This window comes from Haliotis rubra, unplaced genomic scaffold (assembly GCF_003918875.1).
Source record: "Haliotis rubra isolate DU_JTF1 unplaced genomic scaffold, ASM391887v1 Scf195, whole genome shotgun sequence".
Classification (NCBI taxonomy): domain Eukaryota; kingdom Metazoa; phylum Mollusca; class Gastropoda; order Lepetellida; family Haliotidae; genus Haliotis; species Haliotis rubra.
Window position 1 is genome coordinate 783196 of NW_025765947.1, and position 20332 is coordinate 803527.

The following is a 20332-nucleotide window of genomic DNA, read 5'->3' on the forward strand; positions in this document are numbered from 1 at the left end:
ATATTACAGCAACATCACGGCGGCGGACACCAGAAATGGCTTCACACATTGTACCCATGAGGGGAATCGAACCCGGGTCTTCAGCGTGACGAGCGAACGCTTTAACCATTAGGCTACCCCACCGCCCCTCGTTACTGGAAGGCGGCCACCACGGGACGGTCACTACAGGGACGGCCTATAACCTGACTGTTTAGCTGAAAACGTCGCCAAATGGTCGCCTCTGTGGAGTGAGTGAGTGAGTTTAGTTTTACGCCGCACTCAGCAATATTCCAGCTATATGGCGGCGGTCTAAATAATCGAGTCTGGACCAGACAATCCAGTGATCAACAGCATGAGCATCGATCTGCGCAATTGGGAACCGATGACATGTGTCAACCAAGTCAATGAGCCTGACCACCCGATCCCGTTAGTCGCCTCTTATGACAAGCATGGGTTACTGAAGGTACATTCTAACCCGGACCTTCTCGGGTGGTGCCTCTGTGGACGTTGAACCGACGAGGTACCAGACTGAAGCACATCTATAGCTCTCCATATCATTTTCCCTGAGGCGTGGCATCTCGAACTTGTTCCAGAACGAACAGAAGGGATTTCTCTGACTTCTGTATACTTCTTAAAACTGCATTGAGTGGTAATTTGAACAATATATACAGGCACATAAAGAACTGTGCATACAAAAATTTAAAATCTATTATATTTTATCAAACCTGTGTAGACACATAAGGATTTAAACTCAGAGATTAGTGACATTTATCCAACATGCATGCACGTGCCACGTTCCGTGACGTCAGTGGGTTCGTCCTTGAGACGTGCAATACGTTGTTGCACGTGCATTCCGGGAAAGAGAAACAGAGCAAATGAATGCCACACAATACTGTCACTTTGGAAAGCTCAACCCCTGCCCTTGCGATCGTTAAAAAAATTAAACGGCTATTGAAACGCATAGCATGCCAAGGCTCACGTCTGCACAACGTCATGAGGCCATTGGGATGGTCCGTGGGAGAATGTCTCAACGACAAGTGGCTGCACATTTCCACTGCCGATGTGACTAACGTTTAATTCACTCATTCTTCGACCATTTCAACACACACTTTCTCTGGTTCAAATCCAAAAATTCATTCACAAGATTACCAATGAAAAAATTAAATGTACACAAACTTTTGCCACTGAGTATATTTGGCATATCAAACGGTTGACCAGCTCTGTTATACAACTTTGCACGCGCATTTTTGTGAAGGGTGCGAGAAACACCTTTTACCGTGTTTGTGGGGGTCTACGGAATGCACAAATTTATCGCAGTAATGATGGGCATAGACAGCGTTGTAGTGTTTGGGCGAATGTTTTCAGAATGGAAACATTTCAAAAGCCCATCATGGTTCGAACCAATAATATTTTTAAAAGCAAGGACTTGTCTTTTGCGTCAGTATTCTCTGGAGATATGGTGACATGCACAGTCGAGTTTGGATTGTTTATATGTTGGCACCATAAACCCTTGGATCGTTGTTTCAGACGAGTATTAACAAACGGGATACCTGTACACTTTAATAGGCTCTCGGGTGAGGCAGTTTGACGTGTAACGTTACGCTTTCGGTCGAGCCAGGATTCCGTGAACTGTCAAATCTCACATTCGTCATGATTATGAATTTATGATCCTTAGTTTGCACTCAGCAATAATCCAGCTATATGGCGGCGGTCTGTAAAGTCTGGACCATACAATCCTGTGATCAACAGCATGAGCATCGATCTACCCAATTGGGACACAATGACCCAAGTCAGCGAGTTTGACCACCCAATCCCGTTAATCACCTCTTACGATAAGCACAGGTTGCTGAAGATCAGTTCTAACCCGGATCTTCACGGTTCGGGTGAAAACGAAAAGTCAAAACGGCACATTTAGTTGTTAATGTTGTCGGAGGCTGATAAGTCACGAGCTGGATGAACCAAACCTGTCGATGTGCGTGTCTCATGATCATCACCACGTCATGGCATGTTTCATTATCACATTATCAGTACTGTCACATAAATCTATTCTTTGTACTCGCTTTGAACGCAGATAATCTTTTAATGGCATCAGAAAACCTAGACTGTAGGGTCTGGTCGAAGAGAAGAAGGCTGTTGGCTCGAACCCAAGTATCTACCAAGCTGTGCTTCACAAAAATAGTTTAGGGAAGAAGGAGAATATATCACAGGGCACATAACAACTCGTCACCGTCATGGGCACATTTATTTGGAGTTACCCCCCTTGATGCGACAGAGGGCATTATCGACAAAAATGGCGACGCATTTAACGCAAGGGGAACTCCCGAGTTTGAGTTTATGAAGTTTAGTTTTAGGCAATTATCTATTTTGAACAATGAGTGAAAAAGACGATGCTAGTTCTACGAAGGAAGAGGGAGAATTATCTGACGAGGAAGAATATGATGACTCGAGACGTGACCGAAATTTTGAGAGAAAAACTAGACCTTTAGAACCTCCGAGAAGGGAAAGGCATAGAAGTCCACCATCTTGGTCAAGATGCTCTAGACACTCCGACGAGTTAGACTATCGTTACAGACAAGGCAGAGAAGAAGGGGGGTTTTGGGCACCACCTGTTGGTTTGTGCCCACCACCACCTCGTCCCCCAATTCATTTTTACGACAATTTACCCCTAAGACCTCATGCTCCATTACTAGGAAGCCCCCGTGTTATGAGGATTCACCCCTTAGATTATGGAAGAGACAGACCGGTTCATCGTTCAGAAGATTTTAGGGACTCTTACCCTCCATCATATCAGTGTATCCAACACAGCTATGCTGACATAATAGGTTACATATTTGTTTTTTAACCCATCATTATGGACTGCTTGCTCATGCATATCTGTGTACCTATGGCTGAGACTCCACGTTTAATTTTTATGGTTTGTTTGTTGTTTAACATATTTAATGCCAAAATGGTTATATCTCAGTTCTGTGACAATGAAGTGAGGATCATACAATACAGTCATACATAGCCATACCGTCAGGGTACATTGACATGCACTCAGCCAAGTCAACCTATTTACAATATCCATTTTAACATGGTTATTCGTTGGTTTCACATTACTTTTCAACTCGCTATGATAATGCGCAGAGTGTGTGAAATATATCCACTAGCCTGTTTCCGGATTGGCCGTATGTTTACCGATAGTGTAAATACACTCTGAACTAAAGGTGTTATGAAAATTATGTTGTGACAACTTTTCATGAAAATAATATTTACGCGTTGTGACAACTGTTCATAGCTGAGCACATACGTTCCATTTGCCTATGCTGGAATATTTGAATAATTGATCATAGCTGAGTACCTATGCTTTTGAATTGATGTCCCATTTTGGTTGCAATTGCACCAGAGATGTGGGGTGTTTTTAGTTGTGAGAAGGGGATGTGTGGGAAGGACGGTGGTGGGGAGATGTCTTCATACAAGAGCTTGTGAACATTGAAGCTATTTATATAACTAATCCCGGTCTTTGTTTCATAAATCAATTGGGATCAGTTGCATTTGACAAACTACATTTAACATTTGTTTTGATATTTGTTTTCTTTAGAATGTGTTTACACTCGGTAATGCATATGACGAAACTGGAAGTTGGCCAGTGGATATTTTTACATGCTCTGCGCATGCGTACAGCGAGTTGAAAAATTAATGTGAAACCAACAAATGGTGATGCTATCTGCCATTGTAATCATACATATTTAGTGTTGAATATTGTGTGGTGTTCTTGGCACTTGAGCATTGTGTTAAGTTCTGCTCCTATGTTACATTTAAAAAAAATATAATTTCATAACGACTCCCCTCAGTGTAAAAATTCTAATCATTAAAGTTATGACAAGGACCCTGTAACTTTCATGCTAAATTTTGAAGGGGCAGTGGGGTAGCCTACTTGTTTAGGCTTTCGCTTGTCAAGCAGGTTTGATTCCCCAAATGGGTACAATGTGTCAAACCCATTTTTGGCATCTCCAGCTGTGATATTGCTGAAATATTGCTATAAGCAGCATAAAACCACACTAACCCACTCACTTTATTTTGAACAATGGAGAATGCTATGAAGGTTATTTCAATTTAATTAATGAATTTCAATATCTGTTTTAAGTAACAATAGAAAAATATATAGAGATATCTGCATGGTAATTATTCAGTCTAAATATATTGATGTAAACATATTAAAATAAAATTTAAGTGGTTGGGTAAAAAATACCTTGTGTGAAACAGTTGAAAGGAGTGATCAAGTAAATAATAGTACTCAATAGGGCTGTTGTGGAACAATTTAAATCTGATTTTTAAAAAAAATCGAGCATTACTTTTTGTTTATCAAGGTTATGTGCCAAACACAGTTGTTTACGTTTGCAAATACAACTTTCAAACTAGTCCCTTTTCGTTATTTAGCTCTTTTTGTCACATACTATCCTTAAGAATAATGCAGTCAGGAAAAACTGGAGATTCAATATTCGCCAAGGACCGGGAAAAAATAATAGAAGAAACCAGGATTCTGATGAGGGAAACTTTGAGGAGCTGTTAGAGAAATATCGAACGATACAGAAACAGCTTGAAAACCTAGAAGAGGAGGAAGGGGAGACAACTGGCACCAGTTCTCCTGCTGCAGGCTCCGAGAAACCGAAGGAGCAGTGTGTCAAGGATGGCAAAACGGGGGAGGGACAAGCAAAGAATAGTGACCAGTCTGGAGGGGTTATCGTTATTGATAGCTCTCCAGACAAGGTTGAGAAGAAAAATGATGGCCTTGAAAGTACCGTGAAAAAAGAGGTATGTATTTGTTGGTGTTTTAATACTCACTAAAATAATAGATGTATGGGTGCAAATTAGACGTTTTTCTGATGGTGACCCCTGTATGCAAAACTTTGTCACACATTGTTATTTAGGTGATCTGAACAGTTCCTTATGATAGAACAGCCAGGTGTGTGAGTTGTACATGTGAAATTGAAATTTCACTACACGCTTGTTGATTGCCTGGCTGTTCTATCAGCAAGTGGTCCCCCCTCATAAAAATTAGCAACACGTGAAACAAAATAATGAATGTTTGTTAAGCAACTTTTTTATTCAAGTGTCCAAAATTATGAGACAAATCATCAGAGTTTGTCTGTTGGTTTCATGTGACTGTGCAAACTTTGGTTTTATTGCAATCATTAGATTTTGTGTTAGTGAGCAATTCATTGGTCTTAAATGGAATCAAACGGACTGTAATGTTTTACGAACTTGAACATAAATGTCTTTTCCTGACACCTAGTGTGACAAGGCTGGAAAGTGGACTTGAATGGTCTGTTAACTCCTTTGACTCAGAAAGATTCTTGAAAATGTTTCATAACATATGCTCATTTAACATTTTGATTTGAAAAACAATCTATGAATAGTTAACAGACGACCTTCATCTTCCAACCCATAAAGATCCAGGTTAGGATTGATCTTCAGCAACACGTTTGTCGTAAGAGGTGACTAAAGGGATCGGGTGGTCTGACTTCGCTGACACGTCATCCGTATCCCAATTGTGTAGATCGATGCTCATGCTGTTGATCGCTGGATTGTCTGGTCCAGACTTGATTATAATATAGCTAGAATATTGCAGAGCCCGGCGTAAAATTAAACTCACTCACTCCTCCATCTTCATTTCACATTTTGTATTACTCACTTAATGATTTCTTCGTCTTAAGTAAGATATGCTTAATTATAACTAGACTAAATATAATTTACTAGTAATGCATATGTTGTCGTGATTACAGAATGAAGAAGAGGAGGAGTTGGATTTGGATGAGCTGAGGAAGATTGCACTAGCTTCAACTGGAGCTCGTGCCAACAAGACAGCCGTTAAATCAGAACCCACCAAAACATTGCTCTCAAATGGGAATCTAGCCAAGAAGGTTAGCCCTAAGTCATCGGGAAGTAGGAACACAAAAAGTCAGAGATCCAGAGATGCACCCAGAAGATCGATACATTCCCGTGATAGATCAGATCGAAGACGAACCTTGTCTGGTAATTATTTCTTCATCTGTCCTCCCCATGTTCTTTCCATGGACCCCATAGATACATTGTTAAGACTTTGTTAGAGTACACTTGACTAACATGCACTGGTAAATCACTAGTATCAACATTGCCTGTTGTTCGATGATTGAAGGTAAATGTTTGGGTTTGAATCCCACAGTCATTGTTTTATGAATTCTTTGTCATGGTGGTGGGGTAGACTTGTGGCTAGAGTGTTCGCTCGTCATGCCAAAGGCTAGGATTTAATTAGGAAATAAAGTTCGCTCTACCCCAATGTGTTTTGTAATAAAGTATAGTTTTGCCCTGAACTATTATAATTAAAGCACGAGGACGGTAGTCCGAGTGCTTTGATGTTATAATAGTTCAGGGTAAAACTATACTCTTTATTACAAAACACATTGGGAAAGTAAGCTTAACTTTATCTTTCTAAGATGCCAAATTTAATACTTTCTAAGGATAATTACGATTAATTTAAGGCAGAAAACAAACGACGGTGTCGGTGACCTAAATTAAGAATCCTCGCACAGGGCTAACTGGTGCGCTGTTCTATTGATGTGTCAGCTCCCCTACGTTAAGACGAACGTTACCAGAAAAAAACAAATGATAACAGTTTGATGACGGTTTACGTTCGGATTAAATATCTTCTCTGAATTATTTTAATTACATCTGTCATTAACGTAAACCATATGGGGCAATATGAGCGTCGCATTTCTACTACCAACGTAAGTTTAGATCAGTACATCCAGATGAAGCTGAGTAGTCAAGCGACATTCCACGATTGCATTGTGGGTATGTAAACATTGCGAACGTTACCGTGTCGCTGAAAACTTGTGAGTCGAATTGACACATTTTAACCGTAGTAAAACATAAACGTAATGTTTCCACCAGTGATGTTAGCTGCGTGAAGCAAATGCAAACCAAGGAACGGGATGCAACGGAGTAGTTTACTGTAGGAGGCCGTACGAGGCGATGACAACTGACATGCATCGTGACGTCACTTACATTGTGACGTAATGTAAAATAATTCGATTACGAGGGGGCAGACTAGAATGGCGCAGTGACGGGACAACGTCATTCAATTGATACGTCATCAAAAAACTATACCTTTATTGTCTGATAATGTATTTTTTTTCGATTGTTCTAACCGCTAGGCATCTTAGAATTCCTAACATGGGTACAATGTGTGAACTTGTAAAAGTACTAGAATCTCTACTTTACTTACCCGTGAAGGTCCGGGTTAGTATGAGCCTTCAGTAACCCATGCTTGTCGTAAGAGGCTACTAACGGGATCGGGTGGTCAGGCTCGCTGGCTTGGTTGACACATGTCATTGGTTCCCAATTGCGCAGGTTAATGCTCATGCTATTGATCACTGGATTGTCTGGTCCAGACTCGATTATTTACAGACCGCCACCATATAGCTGGAATAATGCTTAGTTCGGCATAAAACTAAACTCGGTCACTCACTCCACTTTACTTAGAAAGTGTAATCCCAAATATAACATGTTACATTGGACCCCGTTCTATAATGGCATTGTGTATTGAGGCTTTCAGTGATAGGTAACTGAAATATTGTTTAAAGCAAATTTCACACCTATCACCAACCCATGCATTCGCTTCTTGCTCCAGGAAAAGACAGTCAGACATCAAGGTCTCCAAGAAAAGTTCAACAAAGGCGATCTAAGAGTAACGACAGAAAGAAGACACTACCTAAAAAAGACAATGAGTTTGAAAAACAAGAAATTGAACGGATACTGTCCCTTTCGGATACTGATGAGAAGATTGCTCGGTTCCTTCAGCTGATTAACCACAGAAGCAAGGTGAGATAATGTGTTGAACCCCATGTTAAAAGTTTTGATGTATTTGTAGCACCTGCATTTAAAGTAACAAACTGCCATATAGCTGGAATATTGCTGAGTGCGGCGTTAAACAACAAACCAACCAACTAAAGTAATAAACAAATCAAGAGGTATGTTTCCTCAGTCTAAGTAAACTTAGGCTCAGTATTATTCGTTACCCTGCTACTGAGTCTAACAAAACCTAGTAGAAGGCAGGGCTGGAAATAACTTTATAATTGCAAGTGTACTCCGGTACAGTGGCACAAGTAAAATCACTTGCCCTGATAATTTTTCCACTATACTGGCCGATTTTCTTGTTGATTTTTTAAAATAGACATAATTAACATTGGAAAGTCAACTGGACACCGGTACAGTGTGATATACAAATTTGCTTGCCCGACAGAAAAAACCACTGGACTCGGATGTCGGGCAATGGGTTATTTCCACCCCTGAGAAGGTCTGGTCAGCTAACCTTTGAGCGACCTTTGACCGTCCAATCAAACGTGAGACGGCTAAACGTATTTAACCAATCAGACAACGACTACTTGTTAGGGTTCGGTGGGACTTACAAAACGGTTTTTGGATTTTCTTTTCCCTGGTTGCTGACATTGATCTATCAACAAACGAAAATCTGCATAAAACAGATATTTGACCTGCAGTATGTACGCTTATGGGGTTCTAATGACATGGCTACTATTTGCTTATATTTTCGCAAGATGACATCCTTGAATATTGACAAACGCTATTTTCAGCAACTGTTTACTCATTGCATGTATCGCCTCCGTGGTGTAGTGGTTAGAGCGTCCGCCCGGAGAGCGGAAGGTTGCGGGTTCGATCCCGGCAGCGTCATACCAAAAAGCGTTCCGCCGGCGGCCATACCAAAAGACGTTAAAATATGGTACTTGTTGGTCCCTGCCTGGTGCTCGGCATTAGAGGGTACATCAAGGACTGGTCGGCTCGGAGTAAGTATGTGTCTGAGTGGGGTATTCATGCTTCACTGCGGCATAGTATCTCAAAGGGCTAGCAGCTTCAGTCTGGGCTAGTACAGGCAGCCGCACATACACATACACACGCATGCACGTCGTCATATGAGCGAAATATTCTCAAGCATGGCGTTAAACCCCATTTCACCTCACCTCACCTCATTGCGTGTATCACTCTGAAGCGATCGTGCAGAAAATAATTTTGGAATCGTTCGAGTTTGAGGTAAAGGTTCAAACAGTATGTGCGAATGTTAAATTTCGCGATTTGGTAAGCTGTGTTCTGATTGGTCAGCCCAAATGTTAGCTGACTCGACCTTCTACAGTTCTACTAGGTTTTGTTAGACTCAGTACCAGTGTAACGAATAATACTGAGCCTAAGTTTACTTAAACTGTATGTTTCCTAAGAAGTGGGTGAGAAACAGTGATGGTGCATGTATTAGCAACAAAACAATATTTGTTTGTATAGTTAAATAAATATCCTCCTTCTAAGACTTACCAGCAGGCATAGAGACAATTCGAGCATAAAATATGCGAAGAGACCATTTTCACACATTATCTATGACATTGAATTATGATGTTACAACCACCTGTAATTACGTGATGCAATTGTTGTGCAGGTGAAGGGCAAGGCTACAGGAAGTAAGTCTGTGGAGGCCAAGGCCAACAGTGTGCAGCTGCAGGACAACTATGAGGAGGTGGAGATGGAGATTGACAGCAGTGAGGAGTCAAGCAGTGAGTAATGGCAGTCTAATGTCAGAGACTTCATGTCCTTGATGCAATAGACCCTTGAAGATCCGGGTTAGAATATTGATCTTCAGTAACCCATGCTTGTCGTAAGAGGCGACTAACAGGATCTGGTGGTCAGGCTCGCTGACTTGGTTCACTCATGTCATCGTATCCCAGTTGCGTAGATCAATGCTCATGCTGTTGATCACTGGATTGTCTGGTCAAGACTCAAATTATTTACAGATCGTCGCCATATAGCTGGAATATTGCTGAGTGCGGCGTAAAACTAAACTCGCTCATTCACGCTTGATGCAATGAATCACTGAAGATTGTGTTCCATTAAAAGGTCTGTTGGATGTGGGTTTTGATCCCAAAATTGACCTGATGATAGTTCTTGGTCTGTCTGTGCATTGTCTGTGTTAATGGGGTTTATGGGGCTCCTGGGTCCTGACCAACAAAGCTTTCATAGCACTTGGCACTCGTAAACCTATGTGAAACCATTGAGTTGTGATTGGTAGTAATGCAACAAACATTTTGTGGGTCAGCGCCCTGGGGACTCATGCTTTTTGGGGGTAATTAGGTTCCTTGTGTGGCAACTTCCAATGACAAACTGTAAGTACCTGTGGAAACTTATGCTATGTGGATGTGATTTTCCTTATTTGTAAGACAACAGAGATTGAATGAAGAAGATTCTGTGGGGACTATAAGTCTGTGTGGTAACATGGCTCTATTTGGATCGGTTTAAATGATTCAAACAGCTGTACATATTCGCATCCAAATGGACCTCTGTGTTACAGAAATACTGTGACCTAAATCACATTTAGTAGTCTTCACCCCATCGCTTTGATTGATGCTCTTGATGCCAATCACTGGATTGTCTGGTCAAGACTTGATTATTTACAGACAGTTGTCATATAGCTGGAATAGTGTTGTGTGATGATGAAACAAGCCAAAAAAAAACTAAGAAAAAAAATGAATAGTACTGGTAGTCTCTTTTGCCGTACTCTGATAAATCTTTCTATACGTTTCAGTGGCCAACATGGAGGGTGGAGTGGGGTTGGAGGAGTTCCAGTCTGACCCAGATTTTCATATTGCAATGAAACCAGTGGTGAGTTCATTACCCGTGAAGATCCAGGTTCTTCTGTAACCCATGCTTGTCGTAAGAGGCAACTCAGGTGGTCAGGCTCGCTGACTTGGTTGACTAATATCATTGCATCCCAGTTGCGTAGATCAATGCTCATGCTGTTGATCACTGGATTATCTGCTCCAAACTTGATTATTTTTCCTTATCCTGACTCGTGCTAAATGCTTGTCTCCTTCTTCCTGCGAATGATAGTGGAACTCTTGAAATCCCTTGAAGTTCCCTTCTAAAAGGCGGACGTAAAATCATCACTCACCCACGAGTAGTCTCCGTTGCCTAATTTGGTGCCCTTTTGGGTCACATGACCAGCCATGTTTGTCACTCTCTCCTTCTTCGCCCTTGAGGACGGTTGTGAGAACACCTGGGTCCCTGTACGGCACATATCCTTTTCTCTTTTGGACCTTTACATCAAAATTATTGCTGTATACGGTTTTGGATTGTATACTACTAATACTACTGCTGCCGATGTTCATAATTCCAGTGAATTGCTCAGCGTTTTCGGGGGCAGGTCGCTGTTCCAGTGATGAACTCTGGCTCCAATAAGAGATCGTCGGCAACGGAGCTGTCCTCTTCGCAGACGAAGAAGACTAGATTGTCTTCAACGCAGAAGAAGGCTACAACCCCTAAGACTTCGTTGAAGTCTCTACACAGCTCTACGCAGAAGGCGAGATCCTTCTTTGCCGAGATTGTACCTCCGGAAGAAGCAGACGTGTATGATGATCCCCCCATCCTCATACCTGAAGTCACAGTTGTCAGCAAGAAGACGAAGCCGTCTTCTACAGCTACATCGGCAACTTTATCAGCGCAGACATTGACTGAAGACCTATCAACGCAGACATCGGGTACCAGAGACAGCAGCAGCGTCAACTCTTCACAAGTGCAGCGTGCTTTAGAAGACGCCTCATCGTTGTCAGAAGCATCATCATCCCTGCAGCAGTCTCAACAGACATCGCAGAACTTCAACCTGGGGCTGTTCATGCAACAGTTTACAGACCAGATGATGTCGATGATGGAATGTCGCTTCACGCAGGAGAAAGCTGCTACGAAGACCACTACAATGACTACAAGCCTGTGTGAAGATTCAGCAGCCTCTCCAATGCACTTGGAAAAAGAGGGAAGCCTGAGCGAAGGCTCACGCACCCGACGATCTTCCCCGTTTGAAGCTAGGAGCCTGGACAATGCTACCAAGGTCAGCTCAGCCTTAGACGTCCCTGAAGGCGCCGCTAAGAATTCTCCACGCAGAAGCAGATCGAAGCATTCTCCAGAACCCTACAGACGTCGTAGATACGGTTCGTCATCACCATCGTACTCAGACGCACATCAGGAACCTGCACGCAGGCACTCCACATGTCACAGTGGGAAACTACGCCTAAGAGTTCGACATACAGATCTTCATACAGACACTCACGTCATCATGGATCGTCAGATTGGGAGATGTCTAAATCGGATGAAGAAGGTGAAGTCATATTCTCCGATGCAGAAGTAACCTCATGGATTGCTAATGGCCTGGACCTAGCATCACCTTCCAAGGACACAGACAAAGAGTTTACATACAAGATGTCCAACGATGATTTCGACACTCACCTTTCCGCCTATCGACCCGATCTCCCAAGTACTGGACAGTCTCAGCTCAGCCTTTGATAAGGCTACCAAGTTCCAGTATCAACATATCCCGACGTTCAACGCCAGGAGATTCCCCTTACATCACATGGAACCCTTCCTGAAGGCACCAGAGATTGATGAGGACTACAAAATCATCAACGACTCCCGCTATAGAACTTACGAGATAGAGGACAAGAAGCTAGCGCAACTGGATACGACTACTAGACGTACCTTTTTCGGACTAGCCAGGTCTAGGGCTATCAACGAAGCACTCATCTCGAAGTTCAAGAACTCCACCGCCGAAGATGACCGGATGATATATTCTTCTCTTCTGGCTCTAAAGGACCACCAGTTTATGTCGGAGCATCTAGCATCCACATCAGCAGGCCTGACTCTACTGAGGAGACAGGGATTATTGTCAGCGTGCACCTGGAGTGAGCGGTTCACCAAGTCCTTTTCAGAGGCCCATGGTCTGTCAGCATCATCCATTTTCGGAGGAGGAATTGAAGTCGCCAAAGAGGTTACACACGAATCAAGGGAGGTCATGATGATAAAGTCCATAGATACCTTGGCAAATGTGATTCGCCAGACGTCCCAGCGCTACTCCAACAAATCCAAGTTTGCAGGAGTCCAGAGAGCCAGAGACAAGAAGTATTCCAGCTCAAGAGGAGGAAGAGGTTCTTTTCGTCGCCAAACCGGAGCCCCCAGAAGCAACCCCGGAAGAAGCCAAGCACCCAAGGGTGCCAGGGGAATCAAGCGCTGAAGAACAGGTTTGCAACGACTGGGGTCTTCCACCCCCAGCCGTTCCTGTACAACCTTCGACAGTGGGTGGACGTCTTCAACGGTACTGGGAAAATTGGGGAATACTACAGGACGACTACGTATCCCAGATACTACGCAGAGGGTACAAGATACAGTTGGAAGCCACTCCGCCGCTTACAAGCAACCCGCTGGTCTTAACCTAATGAGACGACCAGACAAGAAAACTGGATGATGCAATCAAGACTCTACTCGACAAAGATGCAGTAGAGGAGATAAATCAAGATCTCATCATGCCCGGTTTTTACTCCCCAATTTTACCTCCTTCGGTACTCTTAGTACCGAAGAAGAATTCCAAGGAGAAGTTTTGGCTCATCTACAACATGAGAAAGTTCAACCAGGAGTATCTCTGCAGACCAGCAAAATTCAAGATGATACATCTTCCTCAGCTTCGACATCGTGTTCGTCCATCAGACTACCTCACCAGCATAGATCTACAAGAGGCTTACCTACACATCCTGATATATCCAGACTCAAGGAAATACCTAAGATTCCTTTTCAATGGACATCACTTCCAGTGGAAGGTTCTACCGTTTGGAATATCATCAGCCCCCTGGTTGTTTACTCGAGTGACCAAGCCCATCGTCACATATCTACATCGTCGAGGTCTATGCAGTGCTTTTACCTGACGACGGAATTCGGGTTCATCAAGATCCCAGTCAACTCAGACTGCAACTAGACTTCACCATCAAGCTTCTCACTCAGTTAGGATGGCTGGTAAATCTGCTCAAGTCGGAACTGGAGCCGAAACAGGATCTTCAATTTCTAGGAATACGACTCATCACGCCGGTGGATCGCATAGTCGTCCCAGAAGATCGTTGGGTCAAGATTCAGACAGACAGACAGAATTTATTCAATTTTTAAGGCCTCAGGCCCATACAACATACATAAGAGTTTGGGTAAAGATTTATGCATGCATAATAACAGTTACATTGAAAAATATTAATAATGCGGTGTTAATTGTGTAGCTTTAAGACAATACTGAGATATTTTTCGATTTGTTTAATAGTCTTTATGTTTTCGGTAGACATCAGGTTTATGAAGTGGTCAAGATTCGACATATGATGTCTCAAGCAATGCTCTCTCCGTTGACACTACGTGCTTGGCAAAGCATGCTCGGTCTACTCACCTCAGCTCAAGACATGACTCGCAGAGGGAGATTACAGCTGCACCCACTACAAATATTTGTGAACGCCCATCTCGACAGTCTGGATCCGCTGATACTACCGGACAGCCTGAAACCATACCTCCTATGGTGGACTCAGAAGTCAATTGTTTTGCGGAGGAACCTTTTTGTCAGAGATGGTTTGCAACACTCATCTCTACGTGGATGCATCACTACAAGGATGGGGTGCTCACCTCGCCAACGAAGTGGCAGCAGGGAAGTGGTCGAGTCAGGATTAGAGTCTTTACATCAACCTGTTGGAGATGAAAGCAGTGATCAACGCTTTACAACACTGGTCCAGCGTACTAAGGAACGCAAGGCTCATGGTTCACTTGGACAACTCCACAGTAGCGTCCTACATCAACAAACAAGGATCAACAAGATCAACAAGTCTGCTACAACTCAGCTTTCTCCTGTTCAGCATCGTCAACGACCTGAACATCTACATGAAGGCATGCCACATTCCAGGAGCAAAGAATGTCATAGCAGACGCCCTATCTCGTCCACTACAACCATCCCTTACAGAATGGATGTTACATCCAGAAGTGTTCCGGTACGTCATACAGACAATAGGATCTCCGCTGATAGACCTGTTTGCAACAAAGTTCAACAAACAACTACCAACATTTGTCTCACCGATTCCGGATCCTCAGGCATGGGCACATATCATGGGAAGGACTAAATGCTTATGCGTTTCCACCTCCAGCACTATTACCACAAGTAATACAGAAAATCAGCAGACGACAACGTTGCAACTGATTTTGGTCGCACCCTATTGGTCAGCGAGGGTATGGTTTCCCGTCCTCATACAAGAATCGGAAGTCCAACCCTGAAACTACCAGAGTGGTCTAACCTGCTCGTCCATCCACACACCAAGCAAGCTCACAGGAATCCGGCATTGTTTCAGCTACACGCGTGGAGCGTATCAAAGCTTGGCTGAAGACAAGAGGGTACTCCACCAGAGCAGACATCCTTTGAACTACTGACACAGAAAACGCTGTTTCTGAACGCCCTAGCAACAGCAGCACGGATGTCAGAAATACATGCTCTGGACTTTGAATGAACGCAATTTGAATCAAGACAAAAACAAGGAGACGAAAATTCAAGAGCCTATTCATCCCCTTATCCACTGAGATGCCCACGGACATCGATATCGATTTGGATGAGAGCCGTCATACTAAGGACCTACAAAGCAACAGGACTTGAGCTCCACGAGCCTCCAATCCCCACAAAGTCAGAGCCTTGGCGTCTACACTTGCTCTGCATGGAAACTGCTCGATTACAACAATAATGGAGGTCTGCTTTTGGAAATCAGACACAGTGTTTGCCAACCACTACCTCAGAGACATTGCCACCGAAGACGTCTCAGGCATTCACCAGTTTGGGCCACTTGTTGTAGCACAACAACTAATGGTTCCACAAAGGCACTGAGAAAAACATCTCACCCTTTTATCACGTGACTTGTGAAAACCAACGCTCTGGAGAGCAAATGGTTTAAGTCCATGCACATGTCTAGGACAGGCTAGCATGAGTGATAGACCCTGTACTTGTATAGGACTTACTCGTACATGAAGAAGGGTCGCATCTCCACTTGATGTGCGCATCAAGAGATGGAGTTGCAATAGATAACTAATGGAACATTAGTATATCTAAAATCCACACGAATATGTCAGGAGAAGTTTCGGAAGAAATCTGACAAGTTGTCTCTCTCTCTCTCTCTCCACACAAAAACACAACACACACAAAAACCAACCCCTCATCAGAGGGAAGTTGGAAGAACAGAATCATCGGCAGTGCTGTCATAAGTTCCCATGGGGGGTAATACAGGAAGTAAATCAACAGCCAGTGAATCCAGGAAGTGGCCTGACCCACCACCGATTCTGTCAGGATAAGAAAAATATGCAATTTTCTGACTAAAATTGATGTTTTATACTTATCCTGACACATGAGGTCAGCCCTCCCAACCTACCCTCTCAGGGCACTCTGGATTTCCCTGTAAATCCGGGTGTCGGGCGTACATACGGAGAGAGTGACAAACATGGCTGGTCATGTGACCCAAAAAGGTCCGCCAAAGGAGGCAAGGGAAACTACTTGTGGGTGAGTGATGAACGTCTGCTTTTTAGAAGGGAACTTCAAGGGATTTCAAGTGTTCCACTATCATTCGCAGGAAGAAGGTGACAAGCATTTAGCACGAGTCAGGATAAGTATAAAATATCAATTTTAGTCAGAAAATTACATATTTATAGACTGCCGCCATATCCTGAAATATGTTATTGACAAAAGTAATTAAGATACCCTTTAAATCAAAGAATTTTGCAAGTGTAATCACTGGTAAATGAAATAATCATGCATATTCGGAGGTCCAGGTATTGTTGACCAGTACTTGCCTGGGTCTAGTTATGTGCTACAGAAACTGTTGAATGTTTTGGGATGAGAATCTATTGAGCATTCCTGAAATATGTTACTGACAAAAGTAATTAAGATACCCTTTAAATCAAAGAATATTGCAAGTGTAATCACTGGTAAATGAAATAATCATGCATATTCGGAGGTCCAGGTATTGTTGACCAGTACTTGCCTGGGTCTAGTTATGTGCTACAGAAACTGTTGAATGTTTTGGGATGAGAATCTATTGAGCATTCCTGAAATATGTTACTGACAAAAGTAATTATAAGATACCCTTTAAATATTGCAAAAGAATATTGAAATAAGTGTAATCACTGGTAAATGAAATAATCATGCATATTGCAAGAGGTCCAGGTATTGTTGACCAGTACTTGCCTGGGTCTAGTTATGTGCTACAGAAACTGTTAAATGTTTTGGGATGAGAATCTATTGAGCATTCCTGAAATATGTTACTGACAAAAGTAATTAAGATACCCTTTAAATCAAAGAATATTGCAAGTGTAATCACTGGTAAATGAAATAATCATGCATATTCGGAGGTCCAGGTATTGTTGACCAGTACTTGCCTGGGTCTAGTTATGTGCTACAGAAACTGTTGAATGTTTTGGGATGAGAATCTATTGAGCATTCCTGAAATATGTTACTGACAAAAGTAATTATAAGATACCCTTTAAATCAAAGAATATTGCAAGTGTAATCACTGGTAAATGAAATAATCATGCATATTCGGAGGTCCAGGTATTGTTGACCAGTACTTGCCTGGGTCTAGTTATGTGCTACAGAAACTGTTAAATGTTTTGGGATGAGAATCTATTGAGCATTCCTGAAATATGTTACTGACAAAAAGTAATTAAGATACCCTTTAAATCAAAGAATTTTGCAAGTGTAATCACTGGTAAATGAAATAATCATGCATATTCGGAGGTCCAGGTATTGTTGACCAGTACTTGCCTGGGTCTAGTTATGTGCTACAGAAACTGTTAAATATTTTGGGATGAGAATCTATTGAGCATTCCTGAAATATGTTACTGACAAAAGTAATTAAGATACCCTTTAAATCAAAGAATTTTGCAAGTGTAATCACTGGTAAATGAAATAATCATGCATATTCGGAGGTCCAGGTATTGTTGACCAGTACTTGCCTGGGTCTAGTTATGTGCTACAGAAACTGTTGAATGTTTTGGGATGAGAATCTATTGAGCATTCCTGAAATATGTTACTGACAAAAGTAATTAAGATACCCTTTAAATCAAAGAATTTTGCAAGTGTAATCACTGGTAAATGAAATAATCATGCATATTCGGAGGTCCAGGTATTGTTGACCAGTACTTGCCTGGGTCTAGTTATGTGCTACAGAAACTGTTGAATGTTTTGGGATGAGAATCTATTGAGCATTCCTGAAATATGTTACTGACAAAAGTAATTAAGATACCCTTTAAATCAAAGAATATTGCAAGTGTAATCACTGGTAAATGAAATAATCATGCATATTCGGAGGTCCAGGTATTGTTGACCAGTACTTGCCTGGGTCTAGTTATGTGCTACAGAAACTGTTAAATGTTTTGGGATGAGAATCTATTGAGCATTCCTGAAATATGTTACTGACAAAAGTAATTAAGATACGCTTTAAATCAAAGAATATTGCAAGTGTAATCACTGGTAAATGAAATAATCATGCATATTCGGAGGTCCAGGTATTGTTGACCAGTACTTGCCTGGGTCTAGTTATGTGCTACAGAAACTGTTAAATGTTTTGGGATGAGAATCTATTGAGCATTCCTGAAATATGTTACTGACAAAAGTAATTAAGATACCCTTTAAATCAAAGAATTTTGCAAGTGTAATCACTGGTAAATGAAATAATCATGCATATTCGGAGGTCCAGGTATTGTTGACCAGTACTTGCCTGGGTCTAGTTATGTGCTACAGAAACTGTTGAATGTTTTGGGATGAGAATCTATTGAGCATTCCTGAAATATGTTACTGACAAAAGTAATTATAAGATACCCTTTAAATCAAAGAATATTGCAAGTGTAATCACTGGTAAATGAAATAATCATGCATATTCGGAGGTCCAGGTATTGTTGACCAGTACTTGCCTGGGTCTAGTTATGTGCTACAGAAACTGTTAAATGTTTTGGGATGAGAATCTATTGAGCATTCCTGAAATATGTTACTGACAAAAGTAATTAAGATACCCTTTAAATCAAAGAATTTTGCAAGTGTAATCACTGGTAAATGAAATAATCATGCATATTCGGAGGTCCAGGTATTGTTGACCAGTACTTGCCTGGGTCTAGTTATGTGCTACAGAAACTGTTGAATGTTTTGGGATGAGAATCTATTGAGCATTCCTGAAATATGTTACTGACAAAAGTAATTAAGATACCCTTTAAATCAAAGAATTTTGCAAGTGTAATCACTGGTAAATGAAATAATCATGCATATTCGGAGGTCCAGGTATTGTTGACCAGTACTTGCCTGGGTCTAGTTATGTGCTACAGAAACTGTATAATATTTTGGGATGAGAATCTATTGAGCATTCCTGAAATATGTTACTGACAAAAGTAATTAAGATACCCTTTAAATCAAAGAATATTGCAAGTGTAATCACTGGTAAATGAAATAATCATGCATATTCGGAGGTCCAGGTATTGTTGACCAGTACTTGCCTGGGTCTAGTTATGTGCTACAGAAACTGTTAAATGTTTTGGGATGAGAATCTATTGAGCATTCCTGAAATATGTTACTGACAAAAGTAATTAAGATACGCTTTAAATCAAAGAATTTTGCAAGTGTAATCACTGGTAAATGAAATAATCATGCATATTCGGAGGTCCAGGTATTGTTGACCAGTACTTGCCTGGGTCTAGTTATGTGCTACAGAAACTGTTAAATGTTTTGGGATGAGAATCTATTGAGCATTCCTGAAATATGTTACTGACAAAAGTAATTAAGATACCCTTTAAATCAAAGAATTTTGCAAGTGTAATCACTGGTAAATGAAATAATCATGCATATTCGGAGGTCCAGGTATTGTTGACCAGTACTTGCCTGGGTCTAGTTATGTGCTACAGAAACTGTTGAATGTTTTGGGATGAGAATCTATTGAGCATTCCTGAAATATGTTACTGACAAAAGTAATAATAAGATACCTTTGTCTTAAGAAATATCATTTACTACTTCTGAGTGGAATATTTCACATGTCACAATCAATAAAAACACTATAAAAGCCAGTTAACATAGTGCACAACTTCTTTCAAAGGCATGTCTTGTTTCAGACATTAGAACTCCCGGATCCTGCCCTACTTCCTCCATTCTATGGCCAGTTTCCCCAGCAGTGGCTACCTCAGACCCAGGAAGTTCCGTACATGGTCTGCCCACCCCCACCCCCTCCTTTTACCATGGGCCCCATCCCTCCCCTCCTCTGCCTGCTGACCCACCCCCTCCTGTGCCCCCACCTCCAGAAGCCCCTCCCTCCCTGAAGGTCCTCCTCCCCCTGAAGATGAGACAGCAACTCATCCTCCACCACCACCTTCACCGGTTGCTGAGGCAGAGGAAGAGGGAGATGAAGCAGCGTTGTTGCGAGCTCAGTTGTTGAAGTCATTGGCGATGAAGAAAAAGCAAGCTCCTGTTGAGCCCCAGGTATAT

General features: G+C 41.9%; 2 protein-coding genes and 1 long non-coding RNA gene across 3 annotated transcripts in view; all 3 read left to right on the forward strand.

Annotated features, from left to right (window-relative positions):
* Window positions 1–2244: 2244 nt before the first annotated feature.
* LOC124274846 (luc7-like protein 3) lies at window positions 2245–20191 on the forward strand. The gene is made up of 7 exons (XM_046710213.1): window positions 2245–2771; window positions 4436–4773; window positions 5745–5994; window positions 7631–7821; window positions 9440–9554; window positions 10580–10656; window positions 19963–20191. The coding sequence occupies exons 1-7, from the start codon at window positions 2351–2353 to the stop codon at window positions 20164–20166; spliced, it is 1596 nt and encodes a 531-aa protein (XP_046566169.1). The 5' UTR covers window positions 2245–2350; the 3' UTR covers window positions 20167–20191.
* Window positions 16579–17462, forward strand: LOC124274847. Its single transcript, XR_006898054.1, has 2 exons — window positions 16579–16826; window positions 17030–17462. It is a non-coding gene; the product is annotated as an uncharacterized LOC124274847 (long non-coding RNA).
* Window positions 20168–20332, forward strand: part of LOC124274871 (zinc finger C3H1 domain-containing protein-like) — a gene marked incomplete at its 5' end in the record, with an annotated part of 98930 nt that continues 98765 nt past the window's right edge. The window contains 1 exon segment of the mRNA XM_046710243.1: window positions 20168–20326. Within this exon segment, the coding sequence (XP_046566199.1) occupies window positions 20168–20326 (159 nt within the window).

Bases quoted from the DNA above. Each gene is read 5' to 3' on its own strand.
- LOC124274846 (XM_046710213.1), top strand. From the start codon at position 2,351: ATGAGTGAAAAAGACGATGCTAGTTCTACGAAGGAAGAGGGAGAATTA. The intron at 9,555-10,579 runs GTGAGTAATGGC...TATACGTTTCAG, and splicing joins CAGCAGTGAGGAGTCAAGCA to TGGCCAACATGGAGGGTGGA. The intron at 10,657-19,962 runs GTGAGTTCATTA...GTCTTGTTTCAG, and splicing joins ATATTGCAATGAAACCAGTG to ACATTAGAACTCCCGGATCC.